The sequence below is a fragment of the Apteryx mantelli genome, chromosome 3 (assembly GCF_036417845.1).
Source record: "Apteryx mantelli isolate bAptMan1 chromosome 3, bAptMan1.hap1, whole genome shotgun sequence".
Taxonomy (NCBI): domain Eukaryota; kingdom Metazoa; phylum Chordata; class Aves; order Apterygiformes; family Apterygidae; genus Apteryx; species Apteryx mantelli.
In genome coordinates this window covers 24447060-24465091 of record NC_089980.1, presented here as the reverse complement: position 1 = coordinate 24465091, position 18032 = coordinate 24447060, and the positions used below count along the sequence as shown (strand labels likewise).

Below are 18032 nucleotides of genomic sequence, written 5' to 3'. Positions count from 1 at the left end.
AACTAGAATGAATAAACCTTAGCTTTCTGCCTTTTCTTCTTAAGATCTATTAGATGCATGTGCATCTTTCTCCAGGACAATATGTATATAGGAAGAGCAACCTAATACATAATTGCCTTGAATTTTTGATGACCAAATATACTAGAAATGAAGACAGTATATTAGGCATCTTCAGAAAGTATTCCTTACTACTTGGAAAAACAACAGCAACTGTGAGCTGAAATCTGGAGTATGAGAAAGACTCTGAGTAATGTTTTTGTTGCTCCTGGAACTGGAAACATTTTTCAGATTGTAATGTTCTCCTTGGTACGATAGTGTTTCTGGAGGCTACATGCCACATGACAGAGAAGAGTTGGTTTCAGGTTCACTTACATATTTACTTCATGTGGTAAAGTTAGACTTTACTAGTCTATGGTTACAGAAGAACAAATTTCTATAGATAGTACTGAAGGAACTGGACTTTTTACTGTAATGTATGTTACTACATATTCTGATGATGCCCCTATGTAGATGATTAAGCAGATGGAAACACGACTTTAAAAGAGTGGTATTTATTTAGCTAATTTATTATTTTCACTTGTTTTACTCTATCTGGAGTAATACTTCTTTACGAGACTGTTCTGAGAACTCATAAGTAATTAATTCTTAATCTTGATCTCTGCCACAAGGAGAATGTCGCATTCACCTTTGTGAGGAAAATAGTTCTGCATAAAACAGTGCCTTTTTCAGTGCTGCAATACTAATTGCAGCTCAGTTCATGTAGAAATTGTGTAAGATGTAAGAAAAATCACAGCTGCAGGTACTGTTTTGTCAGAAAATCATATTCAAGACCTGCATTGTACTGTGTTTTTAAGAGAAGTCATTTTTGTCTGCTGAATCGATGATAAACTCTACAGCAGCTAAACCACAAAAACTGTACTACTTTCTCTACTTTTTCTGGTACTTTTTACCAGAAACTACATTAACAATAAATTGCAAAATACGTGAATGATTCAATAGACTATAGTAGTTTACTGAGGCAGACCAAGAAATCTGGAAGAATGTATTTTCTTTCCAGCAAAGTAGAAATGAGACCAAGGTTGCTCTAGGTTTCTGGGAGGAGTAATTTTGTCTCTTGGATCAACTTAATTCTGAAATTCTATAGACTACAAAGTTCGTGCAAGTTTTCACTGGCACAGTGTCAGAATGGTTCTTGTATTCATTCTGTGCTATTCGATTTCTTTAATTTACACAGTCAAGAAATACTTCTCTTTTTGTTTTGACAAGGTTGATGGAGACAAAAAGCAGTTTAAACCAACTATTGCTTATAAACCATTGCTTATAACCAATTATTGCTTATGATAATGTGTGAACTGTAATAGTTCAGAGTTCTTGGTTTTATTTTTTCCCTTAGAATCCTTACCCTGCTTGATGTAGGTCTGAGAATGCTTTTGCTTTTTGTCAAATTAGTGATGTGCTCCTCCCCTCTCCATGAGTACATTTACTTACTTATTTAAGAGTTTGCGTATAAGAATGCTGCCTTCAGAAAACACAGGCATTTTCCTGGGAGGAGGAGGATTATTCAGGTAAAATTCGTGATGTGGGCATCAAGTGTTTCATTGCGCTGGCTTCAGGCAGCATGGTATGAAAAACTTAACACAAACCTCCAAAAACAAAAAGACTTTTAGCTTTGGGAGTTGAAGGGTGCTATTAAGAAAAGCGAAGGAGCGCTGTTGAATCCAATAGGTGCCAGCTCTTGTTGGTGTCTCTGAGCAGTGTGAAAGTGCAGCAGATTTAAGGTTCTAAATAATACTGAAGTTCTCTCTTTCAGTTCACTCTGTTGCTGCTTAAAAACATATATGAAGTTCAGTGCTTGAATTGTCTCCCTTATGCAAGCAAATATTACATCATTATGTCGTTGATATTTCTAAGATGATGAGGTTTTTTTAGCCCTGAGAAGTAGTTAGTCATTCCTAATTTTGGCATCCAATTATGAACAGACACATTTCCTCTTTTTCCTCTCCCCACCTCAATCCAGGCGGGGTTGGTCACATCGACTAGGACTCTGTAAGAAAAGTCAGACAAGTGTCGTGCTCAGATTCCATTATTTTTTCAATAGAAATTAGACGGCTAATTCCCTGTATGTGCCTTTGAGACATAGTCCTTGTTTCTAGAGGGCTGGCTAATCTTGGTGACTGAGGGAACCCTGGCTCTCCCGCATCCTTTTTTCCTCAGCTTCTGTTTTAGCTTTTTGAGTTTAAAGGGTGTTCCTTTTTAAGCAAAGGCAATGTGCAGACATACACCATAGATACAAGAAGCCAAGTTTGGCGCAGAAGGCGTTTGACAGTGTGCCAGGCTGTGCTGCTGTTTGTGGGAAATGTGGAAAACTGCTGGAAGAAGGAAAAAGAATGAAGTCCAACTAAAACCAAGATGTTTACATCAGCACATACCAGTCATTTTTGCAGGGCTGCTCACAGGGAAATATAAATTAAAAAAAACTTTAAACATCCAATTTTAATAAATTCCAGTAACAAGACATTTTAGGATAACTAGACAGGATTGATTACCCTTTCTTCCATCTTAACTTCCTTCAGAAGGGGAGAACATCAAAACAGCACGTAGAGTTATTTGTTCCTTTGTATACATAGTATGTATGTATGTGTATATATAAACACCGCCTGGTCTATAATCAAGTTTCAGAATTTTTGTTATAATTGGGCACTACTTGAGACCGTTCATTGCTGAAGCATCAGCTTTTTGTTTCATAGTCAAATTCAAGGGTAAGTGTTTTAGAATTTGCTTTCATAAGGCACTGTGAGACACCCACAAAAAGATGCTGTGATTGCAGAAAAATGATGATGATGCTTTTTGGATCTGTTTTTTTTTCTTCGTGATGGTTATTGATTTGGAATACCATTAATGGCTTTCACAGACAGAAAGACTGCTTCTGACTGATTGTAAACACAGCTGGTAAACACGATTCTATTTTTGTTCTTTACTCAGTCTGCAATACTGCTGTAGATTCACATTCAGTCTTGTTATGAAACCCTATGCTCCAGCTGTTAACCAAAGGCAATCCTGTAGCTCCTTCAGTTGTGTCCGAGTGAATGCCATATAGGAGACTGCGAATTTAGGCAGCTGTGCAATTAGCATGTCTTTCAGCCACAGAAGATAATCCTTGCAAAATAATATGGCCTTTCATTTGTTCGCTGTAGCATGCTTAATGAAGTCCTCAAGGTGGAAGTGAAGTGCATATCTTCTGCCCATGTCTTTGGCTGCCCACTCTACAACCATTTCTGGTGGGGGTGGGGGACGACTCCTCCTGCCCGACAGCAGTTGTGTAGTCGAGTCTAGGACCAACCTTTTAATTGTTTCCCCATAATAATGGCACAACCCTTAAAGGTGTTCAAGGTAGAATTACATAGTGGTTTCATATCAAGACTATACCATGCAGGTGGGTCCCTGTCATCTAAGATACGATACAATTTCAATGTTGTTGACTAGTTGCAATATTAAGGCTTTTTCCTCCTGTTTTTTATTAGGAGTGGATACAGATATGGGCTTATCAGAGTTTCAAGCTGGTTTTAGCTAGTAAAGTGACAGGAGACCAATGTTTCAAATCCACATTGTGGGTTATGTATTGCCACGAAGAACTGATCTTTTCTTCCTAAGGAAAATTGTGATGCTGAGTCCTAGAGCACCATGGTGAACACACACAGAAGAGCAGATATTCTTTATGAATTAAAATTAGATTATAGTCAGAAGTAACTAAGTGTTTTGTGTGTGTGTCAAATCTGAATGTACCTGGAGGAATCCCAAGGCTGGACTTGAACCTAGATTTTTATTCATGAAATCACCTTTTAAAAATTTCAGTTCATTAACTAGTTTGAACAGGTAGATCTAGTGCCTTTGTGTCTTCCCTCCTTTTTTGTTTTTCCCCCCACAAAGGGAGCAGTGTAAAGAGCAGGGCTGGTAAATATATTATTACACACAAGAGAAGCAACAGCTGCTCCATCAGATCTGTAGCTAAGCAAGAGATACGCTTTTAAATATAGTTTAGTTTAGATATCCGAGTATTGTAAGAGTTCAGCATGCACTTTTGCCATGTTCATGAAGCTGCTGCAGCTGATGACACACTTGAAGATGATTTAAAGAGGCTTACATGACATTTTCTTCAAACTGTCTAATGTTTTATTTTCTTTTTTGTTATCTCTGTCTTCACATGTAGCTAGTTTACTGATTCTGAAGGAGGTGGAAGGAATGTAGGATCCAACCTTAGTATTTTTTTTTGTCATATGTTGGTTTGTAAACAGATGCAGACGGAAATAAACTTTTATCTCCTGAAGTCCTTGCAAGGGAGCAGGTGGAATGGGATAGTTGGAGAATAGTTGTTAAAATGTATGAATTGATGAACTTTTCTATAACTGGGATGGCAATATTGTGATCCAGTCTAATTCTGATCAGCCGCTATGACTAATAGTCTGTGGCAGATTCACTGCTATTTTGGTAAGACATTTCACAGTTTCCTGGGTATGGAAAGCTAACTGCACCTCTGGTAAATATTTTGGGAAAACAAGTTTGTGTAAACTTCTTTCAGCTTTTCCTCCCTCTTTCCTAAAAATACTCCATCTTAGCTTTTATTATAGCTAATCTAAACTGCAGTATTTTCAGAAAAAGGCTCTGTATGTTTGCTTTATTAATACATTATTTCATAGGCCTGTGCTATCTAATGCTTAAAAAATGGTGATGGTGGGGTGGGTTTCTAAGTTTTGCTTTTCTAGGAAACTTGAATTTAATTATTTTCCTGCCACTGACAACAGTCATTGTAAAGAGCTCATTGAACTTAAAGTGGAAAATGTGAAACAACACTTCACTATGTGTTTGAAGAAAGTCTGGTGCATTATTTGAAATGAATGGAGGTTGTTTTGTGGCAAACCTACTGTCATAATTTGTATCTAAAAGCTAAAATTTTAATGCTTCTTAGTTTCAGAAACTGACTACTACATTGCTGTTTTTTCTTTGATGGTTCACTAATTTAAGTTATTGTCTAGGATTGAGGGTGAGTGCAAGAAGATGAAGCATAAAGCCAGTGGCAGTTTCATGACAGTATGATAGAGCAAGAAGTGTGATAACGAGAAATACCACTGTTCATATACTGTCACCTAGAAAGGGTGATACACAATAAAACCTTAAAATAGACTTGGAACTTTCACAGAATAAATGTTCTGTACTGCTGTGATGTTGTTCTTTCTGGATAGTGATGGTATGATATCATGTGTGGACAGTAAAGTACAGAATGATGAAAAAAATTAAAACATACAGATTTTCATAAATAGAAAAACAATGTGTTTTCACATTTTGGCTTATTTGACTTTCATTTATCTTTTCCAGGTTGCAGTAGTAAAATTGAAAAATGCAGATAAGGTTTTTGCAATGAAGATACTTAATAAATGGGAGATGCTGAAGAGAGCTGAAGTAAGATTACAGAAATGTTTCTTTATAATCATGCAGCCTCTTATTATGCTGTGTCGTTACTTCTTTTTCCAAGAGAAGATTCTGTGCATATGTAGGGATTGAGGAGGTACTTCACTACTTACTGACAGTATGAAGTTTAATTTTAAAATAAGCTTAAAGCAGGTTTTGGGAAGGGTTAAAATGGCATGGAATCTCTATTTAGTTGGGTGGAGGGTTGTAGAAATTATGATACTTCTATAATTGCCCAAGAATTTCCCACTATACAAGTGATCTTTTAATGTATTTGTTCCATTTAGGAATGTAGTCTTTATCATCTAATCTTTGGTATTTGGAAATTAATGAGGTCTAACTAATCAAGCCTATTAGTTTATCAGTAATTAGAAATTAGTCAGGGTCTGATTTTAGATTGAAAAATTAGAAAGATAAAAATAGATTATAGGATAAATGGGTTTACTATTAATAGTTAACTGTGTTGTATAGATTTCAAATTACCTTGATGCAGTGTGTCAAAAAAAAGTCCATTTGCAAAACTTTGTGATGAAAAGTTCCTCATTAAAGCCTGAGCATGCTCTGCCTTTGGAAAAGGTGGAACAGTTCTGTCACCAGCACCACCTTGACTTGGGTTCCTACTTTCATTATACAACTCAGCCCTTCCTAGGATCCTCTGTACATTTCCCTGGATACCTTTGGAAAGAAACTTCCTCTAAACTGCACTCTCCACCTGAAGACTTGTGCATAAGTTTTAAATGGAACATGTATCTGACTCTTTAAATTGCTTCAAAATTTTTCTTTTATGCGTACTAAAAATAAACTGCCTAAAAAATAGACTTATAAAAATAAAACTTAGTACTTTACACATGAAGTTGCTCTGACCATTGGGCTTTCTTTAGTTTAGACAGTGCAAACACTACCTAGGTGTCTCTTCTGACTTGTCAAATTATCCCTATCTTCAACTTTTATTTGAGGCCCCTACTTTGCTACTCTCAGGCTGCCTTTCTGTTCAATTGCTTTCAAGTTTATTTTGATTTCCGCATTTATGTTTTAATTGTATCTTGTTAGGAAATGAGATCAATGGGTAACCATCACACTGGAGAAAAAAAAAAAAAAATTACCCAGACAAATTAAAGCCAATTTCTGATGTAAGCACATCATGTCTCCTTAATGAAAGTTTTATCATATTAAAAAGTATAAAGGGCATGCAGATTGTGTATACAATGTGTTTCTTCTTTATCCAGAAATTATTCAGGTACTGAAAAATCTGGTGTTAATCTCAGTACAAAGAGGTATTTCTCTCCAAGAAAGATGTCATTTCTGTAAGTTATATTATTTCAGTTGAAAAGAAAAGACCAGAAATAAAGTTCCACTCTATTTTTAAATGCTCCCTTTTAAAATCAGTTTAAAAGCTATTTTTTTCTATTAAAATAAGGTTATAAATAGGTTTGAAAGATTTTCACTATGCAAGGTATTAAAAATACCCCTCCCCTGGGACTAGGTGAATTTCTGAAAGTCTGAACAGCCTAAAAGGAACTGCAGCTATGTTTTTCCATGTATTTGGTGACCCATGGGTATACAATGGAAAGAGAACCATCTGGAGTGAAAAATGCATTACAAAGCATGACCTTCAATAACTATAACCTATCTTTCTTAAATGTTGATAAATGCACCTGATTTATTACTACTACTACAATGACATATTTTGGCACTGTTCACAATTTGCTGCGCAAACACTGAAACACATAAATAAAATTATACACTCCAAAAATACAAGACAAGTGTATCGGTAAATGTATGGTAAATTCGGTTGTTAGTATATCCTTGTATCAACTGTGCAGGAAGTGGGAATCATTTGGAAAAGCAGAAAGGGATTATATACTCAGAGCTTGTAAATACTGGATTAGGGTTGATGATTGTAAATTTGGGTTTTTCTAACTTTTGAGTGGTTGTAGGCAAAAACTACATCACAAGGAGATTATATGGGCTGCAATGTCAATGTTCTAATTTTTATTACAAAGAGCAGAAGTTTCCTAAATACTTGCAACTGTTGAAAATTCTGAGATGTGATGTGGAACTGGGGACATTACTGATTCAAGGAGTTGCTGAAAGTGTGCTACTGCTGCCCATCCACTCCCAGATATGTTACCCTGAGTGTTGACAATCACTTACAGTCATATTTCTGCCACCAGAGTGCCAGCTGAGGCTCAGAAGAGACCAGGACAAGTATTATGCATCATGGAAGCAATCTGCACTCCCAGAAGGTGCTAACTCTGAGCTGCGAGGACGTGAGCCAGTACTCACCAAATAGCCTAGGGGCCTGAATCCGCTTGCTGATAACAGGCCACTCTAACAGCAGAGATATACCAATGCACTAAGCTGATCTAAGTGGGCCTTGCTGTGAGCAGGGAGTTGGGCCAGATGACCTCTGGAGATCTCTGCCAACAATTCAAGGAGACCCAACACTCACCAAGTCTCTCCTGCTATTCACTGTCCCCAAGAGAGATGAAATGTAATGCTGAGATAATGCATGAGCAACAAAAAAGGCTTTTGGTTCATCTTTCTTCCCACCCCCAATTTAAAATGGTTTTAGCCAGGCCAAATTTGATGTATTCCCAGGAAAATAAGACTATGGAGATATATATTCAGTAAAAGGGGTTTGCTGCGTGTCTCTCTTCCCTGCCTCTGAGCCTGGCATTTGGGGAGGTGTTTCCTTGGGCAATGCCCTTGGAGTTGGGATGGAGAGCCTCAGCCTTGGGGCTCTGAAGGGAAAGAAGAGGGAACTCTGGAGGCAGAGCACAAATGTAATGTGTCCTTTTAGGAACAGGTCCATTTACTAGTTCCATTAAACTACAATCTCACTGCAAGCAGTTGCATTGATATAAACATGCAAGCCATGTTTATGCTCATCTACTTTGCATCTACTCTGGAGGTTTGTTCTATATGGAATCAGATATAATATAGCACAAAAACATGGATATAAAACACTTGCAAGTGAGCTGTGTTACAGTAATCACAAGAACCACTGCTACTGTCATTTTTTTTTCCCCATGAATTAATGCAAAGCCCATGAACCACTTGGTTAAACTGCTTGGCTCTCATTGTTTTGACTGTGATCTACTGTGATAAAAGCTTTTGTTGTTGGCTCCAGGCTTATTGCCCAAAGGTGGATGTTTAGGGTGCTCAAGGAATGCTGTCTTTTGTGAAATCATGACAAAAATCAATGGAATTATGAAAGACTCTCTGTAGTCCATAGTGCTATGAGCTGCCTAATAACAAGTAGAGAAACTACATAATTTATCCTTGTGGAAACAAGAGTTCATAGTTTCTCTCCCCCAGATATCTGTCAAGAGTTTACAAACAAGAAAGGGGAAAAAAAAGTCAAACTGAAATATAGAGCAATTTTTCTTTCATCTGAAAATCTTACTTTCCCCATAGTCCATTTTTCATTTGGCTCTCTTCGAAAGTCTTTGTTCATAGTATGCTTTATTCACTTAGAAGTTTCACTTATTCCTGATTTATCTCATGCATTGTCTATAATTAAAATATACCGTGTTGCTTCTTCCTGATCTGTGTCATACTTGCTCACTTTATTCATCAAAACAAGACAGCATGGTTTATTTGTTTGGACAAGGGAGTTATTTTCTGCTTATTTTACTGCATTTATTCTTGTGCATAGCTTAGTCTAAAATGAAGTTTTGCTTTTCATTCTTCATTCTGCAAATCTCACAGCCAACAATAACCATGTCAGAATTCTGGTATTGGTTATTGTATTTGGAAACGAAATTGGAAAAGTAATAAGAAACTGCTTGATTTTTTTCCTTTAAAATTTAGCTGTCTCCTAGGATAGAAGAGACAGAGTATGGTTCAAATTGATGAAACGTTTGCGAAGTAGCAGAGTGTGTTGGAAGAGATTATGGTCTGTGTTTAACTCTCCATCTGCCTTCTAGATAGAGCCCATGCAGTTACTATTTTTTTACACAATCTTTTAGATATTTTTTCCTGTAATCTTGGAATTCCCATTTTCCAAACAAAATTGCATGTCAGCTGTGCTAGCAGGCACCTGGTGTTTTCTTACCGTATTCACTTCAGAACTCAGTCCCTTCAAGAAGGGATCTGTTGGTCATCTTCCTCTGTCATTCACCAAAGCTGCTTCTCCTGACAAAGCCTATTGACCCTGCAGGGCACATCTCCACCAAATTAACTGCCTCACTGCTTTTGAGATTAGCTCTCTTCTTCACTTTGTTGTTCCTTTGTTTTATATAAACCTGTGTTCTCCTAACTCTCTTAGATGTTCCTTAGCGCTTCATGGTAGTTTTTGGTTTTCGTCTTGGTAGTTTGGGGGTTTCCTCTGCTCCCCATGCTGTGAGGGCACCTTTTGCCTCTGTGTTGCTCTCTTTCCACTGTGTTGGGGCGAGGTCCTCCTGGATGTCTTACCAGCAGCTTTTATCAAATAAATGAAAATTCAGTCTGTCCTCATTTTCCTCAGCAAAAGCATGGGGAAAACCCCAACTGGTTTATGATTGCCAGTTTACAGTTAGATGGAAGTTATTAGCAGCTACTTTCAAATGAAAAGAAAAACTCTGCTTATGTGAAGACAGCAGTGTAAAACTACATTAACAGCATGAAAGAAACCAATAATACAAGAGTCCAGATTCTAGTCAACTCCTACTGCAGTTATAATTATATAATTGTTTTCTTCAATGTTATAATGCTGTTCTGTCATCACTGACACTTGCTTTCGGTATGTGTATGTATAAGAAGGATCAGATTTTTACTAGGGATTTTCAGACAATGAGAAGAAGCTGTATTTCCTCCCTTGCTTCACTTCAACAACATAGAGAACTACAACTCTTTACTTTTAAGGAAGGTGGAGTTTTCTGGTATACAGATTTTCTCACGTTTTGGCGTGTTTGGAGGGTGTGGTAAGTGACTTTTTAACTGAGAGACAGTTTTCTTTCAAATATCATCTTAAAAAATAGATACCCAGCTTGCAAAATGTGTTTCTTTGTATATCTTAGTTAAAGCCTGTAATAATTATTTTTCTCTCCTTCAGACAGCCTGTTTTCGAGAAGAGAGAGATGTGTTAGTGAATGGAGATAACCAGTGGATCACAACATTGCATTATGCATTCCAGGATGAAAACTATTTAGTGAGTGTTGCTTTTATGTATATATTAACGGATATTCAGATTGTTAGTTGTGGTTTGAGGTGCAAATGAAGTCTATTTATTCATTTGTGAGTTTTATGTTCTGGACCATAGAGACCCAAATGAGTCTGTACGTAAGATTCTGAAGGATGGAGGGTGGTCAGACAATTTAAAATTTTGCTATAAATATCTCAAGAATGCACCTTTGTTTTCTGAATCACTTTGCATTTATTGATTAAAAACCTTTTCAGTATTGGCCCATCTGTGTCCTTTTTCTTATAATTTGGATGTAAATTTGCCCCTTCAATGTAATCAGATTCATAAAAATAAAAGCGCACTCATTTTCAGACATAAGCTTTCTGTTTGACCTGAATTTCTGTGGTTAATATTGCTGATTATTGTTTCACATTTTGAAATAGAGAGTAACCCTATTTTTGAAACAACAGGGAGGAAAGGGGTCATGAGTTTTCTGATGGATCTTTGCCTGCTTTTTTTGAGGACTTAAAACCACTAAGATGCTGGAGAGCAATAAAAGGTCCATGCAGCACAGAAAAATGCTACTAAATCTTTGTAAATAGAGTTGGAGGTTGTAACTGTAGATTAAAGTATCTGTTTAATATTTTATATCCTTTAGTTTTCAAATATTTTGCAAGACTTGCAAAAAGAAGCTAATACAAGAAGTAGTGCCAATTTTCTATGAAATCTTTCCCACTTAAAATATTTTTTGATTGTGATATTACAGCTGTGGTAATATTTAGGCCTGAAAAGCTAAACAACTACGAGTTGATAGATTTGCTTATTTGGGTTTTATTACTCTGTGCTTTTGATGCTATGTCATTACTAAGTTTTAATGTTTCCTTAGAAATCTAATATGCAGTGAAAAGCATTATGTTTTTTTATTCTGTCCAATAAAAGCAATGCTATACACAGTGCCCTTGCAGATCTGCGATGCTTTTTACTGTTGTAATGCTTTTAGTTCTACCAGTATAGATACTTGGAGAGATCCATGGATCTCAGTTGAGTTTATATAGACACAGGGCTCTGCATTTGTGAATCTAACTGTCTTAAAACAATCTCTCCAGTTTCATGCTTAATTAATCTGGACAATAAATAACATTCTTTTTATGTAATTTTGCTCTTACTGTTAATGGTAGTACAAGGAAAATGTTATATGTTTAGCTGCAGCCTGCTAGAATTTGTTTTGATCTAGCTAGTTTCCTTATATTTATTAACCACAAAACAGCTTCTGTTCTTTAGCTTTGATAGTCTGCTAATATGAGCTAGTTTTGCAGATTGCTGGGAAAAAAATCATTAAAGTTGTTTTTCATCATTTTAGTATGTTTCAGTGTATTACTACTTCTATATGTTTTATTAAAATTAAATATAATGAAAGTGGCCTTTATAGAATTCATGTAGATTCATGATTAAATGCCTGTGCATTTGAGTTATATTAACTACTAGAATTTAATATCCTTAACTCTGTGCTTTTTCTTCCTTTTGGAAGTATAATGTTTTTGTGCAGTAGTGGGTTCTGACCTCTTCAAAATCTTAGCATCCCAAATCAGAAATCAGAAGGTATTTGTCTCCATGATTTTGATTACAGCAGGTAACAGCTTCTACTGTATGTTGGCAGATCCTATATTATGTACAACGTCAGCAATATCTGAACTTATTCTATGAGCCAATGGAAGTCTGTCAATCTTTCCCATAACCTATGAGTAGTCTAAAAAGTTTATTCTCCAAAATAATTTGTTTAACAGGAAGACAGTAGCAAAAAGGGAAGGGGAAGACTGTCATATATGATACTGGAAAATTAGGGTCCTTGGCTAACATCTCAATTTAACACCGTTGTTTTCTTTACGATTATGTGCTTTAATTCTTTACTCCTTTGCATTCAGTTGAGGAATTTGTTTTTTTTAATAAGAGAATGCAGAGTATCTATATATCATAAATAAGTTTCATTATGAGGGCAGTCGATGGAGCTGATACTATTTTATCATGAGGCTTAATATATTTGGCTGTATGTAAATATAAAAAATATAAAGTAGGTTAAATATTAGAATAAGGTTAAAACAGTTACTGTTTTCAGGACAGCAAAGCATCTCAGTTTATGGAGAACTGCAGTCTAAGAAATGTTAAGTTAGCTTTTGTAATGCCCATAATAATTTTTGCAGTAAATTATTTTGGTGCTGAATTGCTTTTTAGTCTCTGATTCACTCAATAAATTGTTTTCTTTCTTTGCTGTCTTATCATTCCCTCCTCCATAGTACCTGGTTATGGATTACTACGTTGGAGGAGACCTGCTTACCTTGCTCAGCAAGTTTGAGGACAGACTGCCTGAAGATATGGCTCGTTTTTATTTGGCTGAAATGGTGATAGCTATCGATTCTGTTCATCAGTTGCATTATGTCCACAGGTAAGTAATTTGAGCACTGAAGTAAAGGTGATTTTACATGGTATGTGTTCTTGCGGTCTTCGTGAAATAAAATGCCTGTTGGAGTTATGGGGAATTACCTAATAGAATGAAAATAATTCCCATTAAAGAGTTGAAGCTATTAGCAAGTATTTGCCATAATAGTAAGCATGACAGAACATACCTGCCTACATTTTGTGGTTGTTGGGAACTGTTGCTAACCTTGTACCATAGGATCAAAGACATTAATGAGGTGATTTCATGAATATCCAAAAGCATGCAATGAAACCTGGACCCTGGCACATTTTAATTAAAACTAACGTTAATGATCCATAGTTAATAGAAGCAAAATTAGAAACCTGTTTGTGGAATATGACCATCTTTGAGCAGGTTTACTGAAAGATCAGGTTCTGTTTCTTAATTAATTCTTTCAATATATACAAATTTGAAAGCACACCTTTGCATGGTCTACTCTGGATTTCTTTTTTCCCCCATTTTCTTTTGTATTTAGTCAAATTGTCTTTAAAAATGAAGTGATGGTGTTTTTCTGAATCAGTGGAAGTATTTAAATTATGGTACTTATCTTTACCTTGGCGTATAAGAAAATAATATATTCTATTCAAGTCTTTTGTGTCTAGCTTTTTTGGAGGCCATGATTTCCATACAAATAGCATCGTCTTGTCTTTAATGCATCATTCTCTGCTGGTTGCCTTGGTAGTTCTTGCATGAAGAGTCATTCCACCTTACAAGAGGTGGAATTTTCAAATGCCCTCTGAGTGGAGTTACTTTGCTTTGACAGAAATCAGCAGGAAGGCTCCCAATTGCTGAGCTGAAGCATTAGGCTAGCAAAATTAGCTCTTTTGAGAAGTCCATTTATACTAGACCTTAATCCTATTCTGTACTAGCAGTTCCTTCTTTTACTGTTCATGCTTGCCTGATTCGCTCCAGAAGTTTTTTGTCCAGAGAGTCAGTTGCAGTCAGCTTGGGTTTGTTACTGGCTGTTGCTTGCTTTCCTTTGAGATTGTGGCTTTTCAGGAAAGAACTGTTTAAGGTGTGGTGATGTTAAGCTCCACACTGATCCTTTGGAATATTTTAGAGTCTCTTGGTGTTGTTGAGGAACTATGTCTACCTGATAAAGAAATCTTTGATACCACCATCTGGAAAAGCTCCGTTAGAGTATTTTCCTTACAGTTCTCCTGAATTTTGAGCATTTCAGCTATATTTCTCTGAGAAACTATTTGTTCTTCATTTAAGACCTGATGTAAAAGGCTTCTGTATTCAGTTTAATTTGGGTATAGCTTTTAAAATTTGTTTGTGGGTGAACTGTTGAGATGCCATCTTTTTCTGATACCAGTAGAAGAATACTTCATATATTACATAGGCTGCTGTATTTTACCCTATAAATCTGCATATGTAGCAGTAACTCTTCTCAGAGAAACAAAAGCCCATCCTCTCCACCTTTTCCTTCAAACAGATCAAAACCTTTGTAATTCAGCACTGCTAGTGTGTAATGTGCAGCAGATGTGATATTTCTATTCTCAAATGGTTAATGCTCCCAAACTGAAATGGATGTCAGTGTGAAATTTTGTTCCGAATTAAGTGGCATTTTATTGCAGTTCCAAACAACATACTGATTATTACGCCTGCTTATCTACTACTGTGAACATTTAACCAAAAAAGCCCCTATGCATTCCTAGTGCTTTCGTTGTTTAATTTGCAGCTTTGCCAGTGAGGTTCCCATGTTTATAAATCAAATTTTTAATGCCACTTGGCACTGGCATTTGGCACTTTTTTCATTAATACTGCTGTAATACAATACCTGTTTATAAGGGAATGTTTTGCAAAGATTAAAAATGTAAAGGGAACTTGAGTCAGTGTTAAATGATCAGCCTTTGTAATGTGACCCATTCCACCGTTACTTTTATTGGGATGTTTGCAACTGTAAAAGCAGAAGAAAAGAAAACACATCGGAGCGCCACTAACGTTCTTTTCCTGAAAGTTAAACTCTGGTGGCCACATCCTTTTGGGGAGCATGTTGCACACAGTGAAGGATATAGGAGAAGTAGAAAGAAAATACTGTTAAAAGACTGGACAATATAACAGCTGTAGCATTGTTACTTCAGATGAATAGCCAATATGCATCAGCATTTGAACTGAATTGTAGCTAGTGAACTAGAAATCATGCTTTAGGCATCTTTCTTTCAAGGTATTTTTTGAATACCATAAGATAGCAGATTGTTTTGTTTCCTTTTAGTGTCCCAGTTTTTTTAGGAGATATTTTCACATTAACCACATATTGTGTTATACTTTGAGAATAATTTTCTTTTTCCCTAAATATTTTTGTACCTTTTTAAATTGTACTTCTAATTTTTTTTCCTAAGCCTGCCACTCCTCTTGCTCTTTTCTATTGTTGATCACTTTTTTGTGGTTTGTTTGGGAATGGTAGTGACTGCAGTGGTAGCTGGCATGTGGACTGTTTCTGCATCACATAAAAGTCCCTCTTCTTCCTAAAATACACTGCCCAAAATTCACAAACATCAACCAAGCAATCTCAGCGTTATTGGAGACCTTAAATGAAATTGCCACAAGTGCGTTTTGGGATTTGACATTCCAGATTGAATGCCATTTATGCACTAGCGTTGTGGGATTATTGGATGAATTGATAGTGGGAAGGACATCAAAATTTAACTAGTAGTGGAATTGTGCAGAGAATTTGCAGGATGTCTTTGAAGTTCTGTCTCTTGATACATACTAAACCAATTAGGAGAAAATTTGGTAGTTGAAAATAACATCAGTACTACTGTTTTTAGGATGTTTGTAATATTTTTTTCTGTTTTTATCTGTTTTTTAGTTTAAATGAATATGCAATATAATATTTTGAGGTAGCATCAATCAGAACATAAAACTTAACAAATAATTTTTGATTTCTGATCAATTAATTTCTGGCAACCAATCATATTTGTTACCTGATGACTCGCAAAGTTAATAAAACAGCTTTTTTTTTTAATGTATATCTTAGTTTTTGTTATTGTGATAAATGCAGCAGAGTTGGTATTACCAAATAACATTGACAGCTCTAAGGCCAGCTTTAGAAAGAAAACTTCATCTAAGTTAAGTATAGGTGTAGGATTTCACAAAGAGGAAGTACATATGTATAATTCTCACAAATGCAAGGCATTCTTGGGAGTTCATGTAAAGCTTATACCTACCATTGATATGTTAAATTATTAATTTGGAATAATTAAGTGACTCTTGCCAAGGTTAAATATTGCATTCTGCCAGTTTTCTGCAGATTGGAGTATTGTACAGTGTATGATTTTTTGTCTGCTGGGAATCAACATTGATTTGTAGCACCTTTCTTACTTTCCTGCTGAAAAAAGCCTCTACATATATTAATGCTAACTTCAGTTTCATTGTTACTGAAAGTATCTAATTCTTCTTGGCACATGTTAAAGTTTATATTTGTAAGCATTATCAAATATCCTGGTGAAGGCTAGAGTTAAACTGTCTCAACTTGTACTAGGTAGCCACACTTTATTTGCGCAAGTTGTATTATCTCAAACATGTAAAGTCTGTGTTTTTCATACAACTAATATTTTTTTTCAACTCCCTTTTTAATTATTTTAGTGGCAAGCCAGGTTTGCTCTCCATTTCATATAAGGTGGAAACTGAGGTGGTAGGTGCTTATTCTTGTCTGCTTCCTTTAAGTAAAAAAAGACTATAGAAGGCCTGGTTGCCACTGGAAGAAATTTCCCCCAGGCACTGCAGAAGATATCTGCTCACCCATACCAGCCCTAGGCACAGTAAGTGTACCGTGGCGGCTTGCCATGCCCCTTCAACATGACCATGCTGCTGCCTGTTATGCTGTCTTCTGAGGCAGCCCTTACTTTAGTAAGGATAGATCTAAATCAATCGTAAATTACATCTGAGACCTTCCAGCTTCTTGAATAGCACAGAATTACAAGTGTTAATGTGTTTAAATCATTTTCATCCTGACTTTCCTGCATCTGTAAGTTCTGTGCAAGGTTGCACAGTAATTTGTTGTAGAGCAAATTTGCAGCTGGGGAATGTTAGCATTTGGTCTCAGGATCCTCCAGACCACTGCAAAAACATTCGTTTAGAATAGTTTTCATACATTGGCGTATGCCCACATTAAACAGAGTCTTACCTGCTTACTAAGAAAATATTTTGGAAGGATTATGAAACACCTATGTTAATTATTATTTTTGTTGGTTAAGTTTATAGGAGGATAGTTAAGATTACAAAGCAAGCTCTCAAGTTACATCCCTTTCAGATGTCTTCTTTTATATGTGAAAAGATAGGCATGCAAAGCATAAACACAAGGAAGTTCCTCAAGCTGTGTGAGATTACAGTTAGCTTGATCAATGTGTTTCTAGATTTCTAGTTGCTGCTGTCTTTTAGTCTGAACGCTTTTAGCATTCTAAACCACCGGATATTTTTTTCTTTTCTTTCCGTATTTTTTTTATATCGGCTTCTGAAATTTCAGTTGGTTTTCACTTGGAACATTTGAGTTCTTAAAATGTGGAGCAGCTGAATTCTCTGTGGGAGTGACATCCTTTCTGAAAAATATTGAACATAAGGGAATAAATCTGTTAAAGGTATAAAAAGACTGTCTATTCCCTATCAAGCCAGCCTTTGCTTTGCGGTAGGGGAACATACAGTTTGTCCTCAGTGAAAATCATCTTGGGGACACCCCTGAAATATTTACTGTAGCTAGCAGGCAGTTGAAATTTAGGATTCCTTGTAGGATCCATTTCACTTTCAACTATAAGTTTTAGTGCCAGCATATCCATTTTTGACTTGCTGAATAAGTGGTTTTCTCTCTTCTGGGTGTATCCCATCTTCTCTGATCATTAATTTGCTTAAGTGGAAAATTTGGGGGTGGAAGGCCCATCTAGGGAGTTAGCTGCATTGCGCGGTATGTCTGAGTTGAGTTGGCACAAGGATGAGCCAAGTGCTCTGGCTTTTTGGTAAAGTGAACCATAATTGTGGGTTTGAAAGAAA

At 36.2% G+C, this 18032-nt stretch overlaps 1 protein-coding gene across 2 annotated transcripts in view; it reads left to right on the top strand.

Annotated features, from left to right (window-relative positions):
- CDC42BPA (CDC42 binding protein kinase alpha) overlaps positions 1–18032 on the top strand; it is a 192832-nt gene that overhangs the window by 62993 nt on the left and 111807 nt on the right. For both annotated transcript variants that reach the window (XM_013940346.2, XM_067292955.1), the window contains exons 3-5: positions 5371–5454; positions 10502–10597; positions 12862–13010. In XM_013940346.2, coding sequence (XP_013795800.1) covers positions 5371–5454; positions 10502–10597; positions 12862–13010 — 329 coding nt within the window. The remainder of the gene's footprint in view (positions 1–5370; positions 5455–10501; positions 10598–12861; positions 13011–18032) is intronic.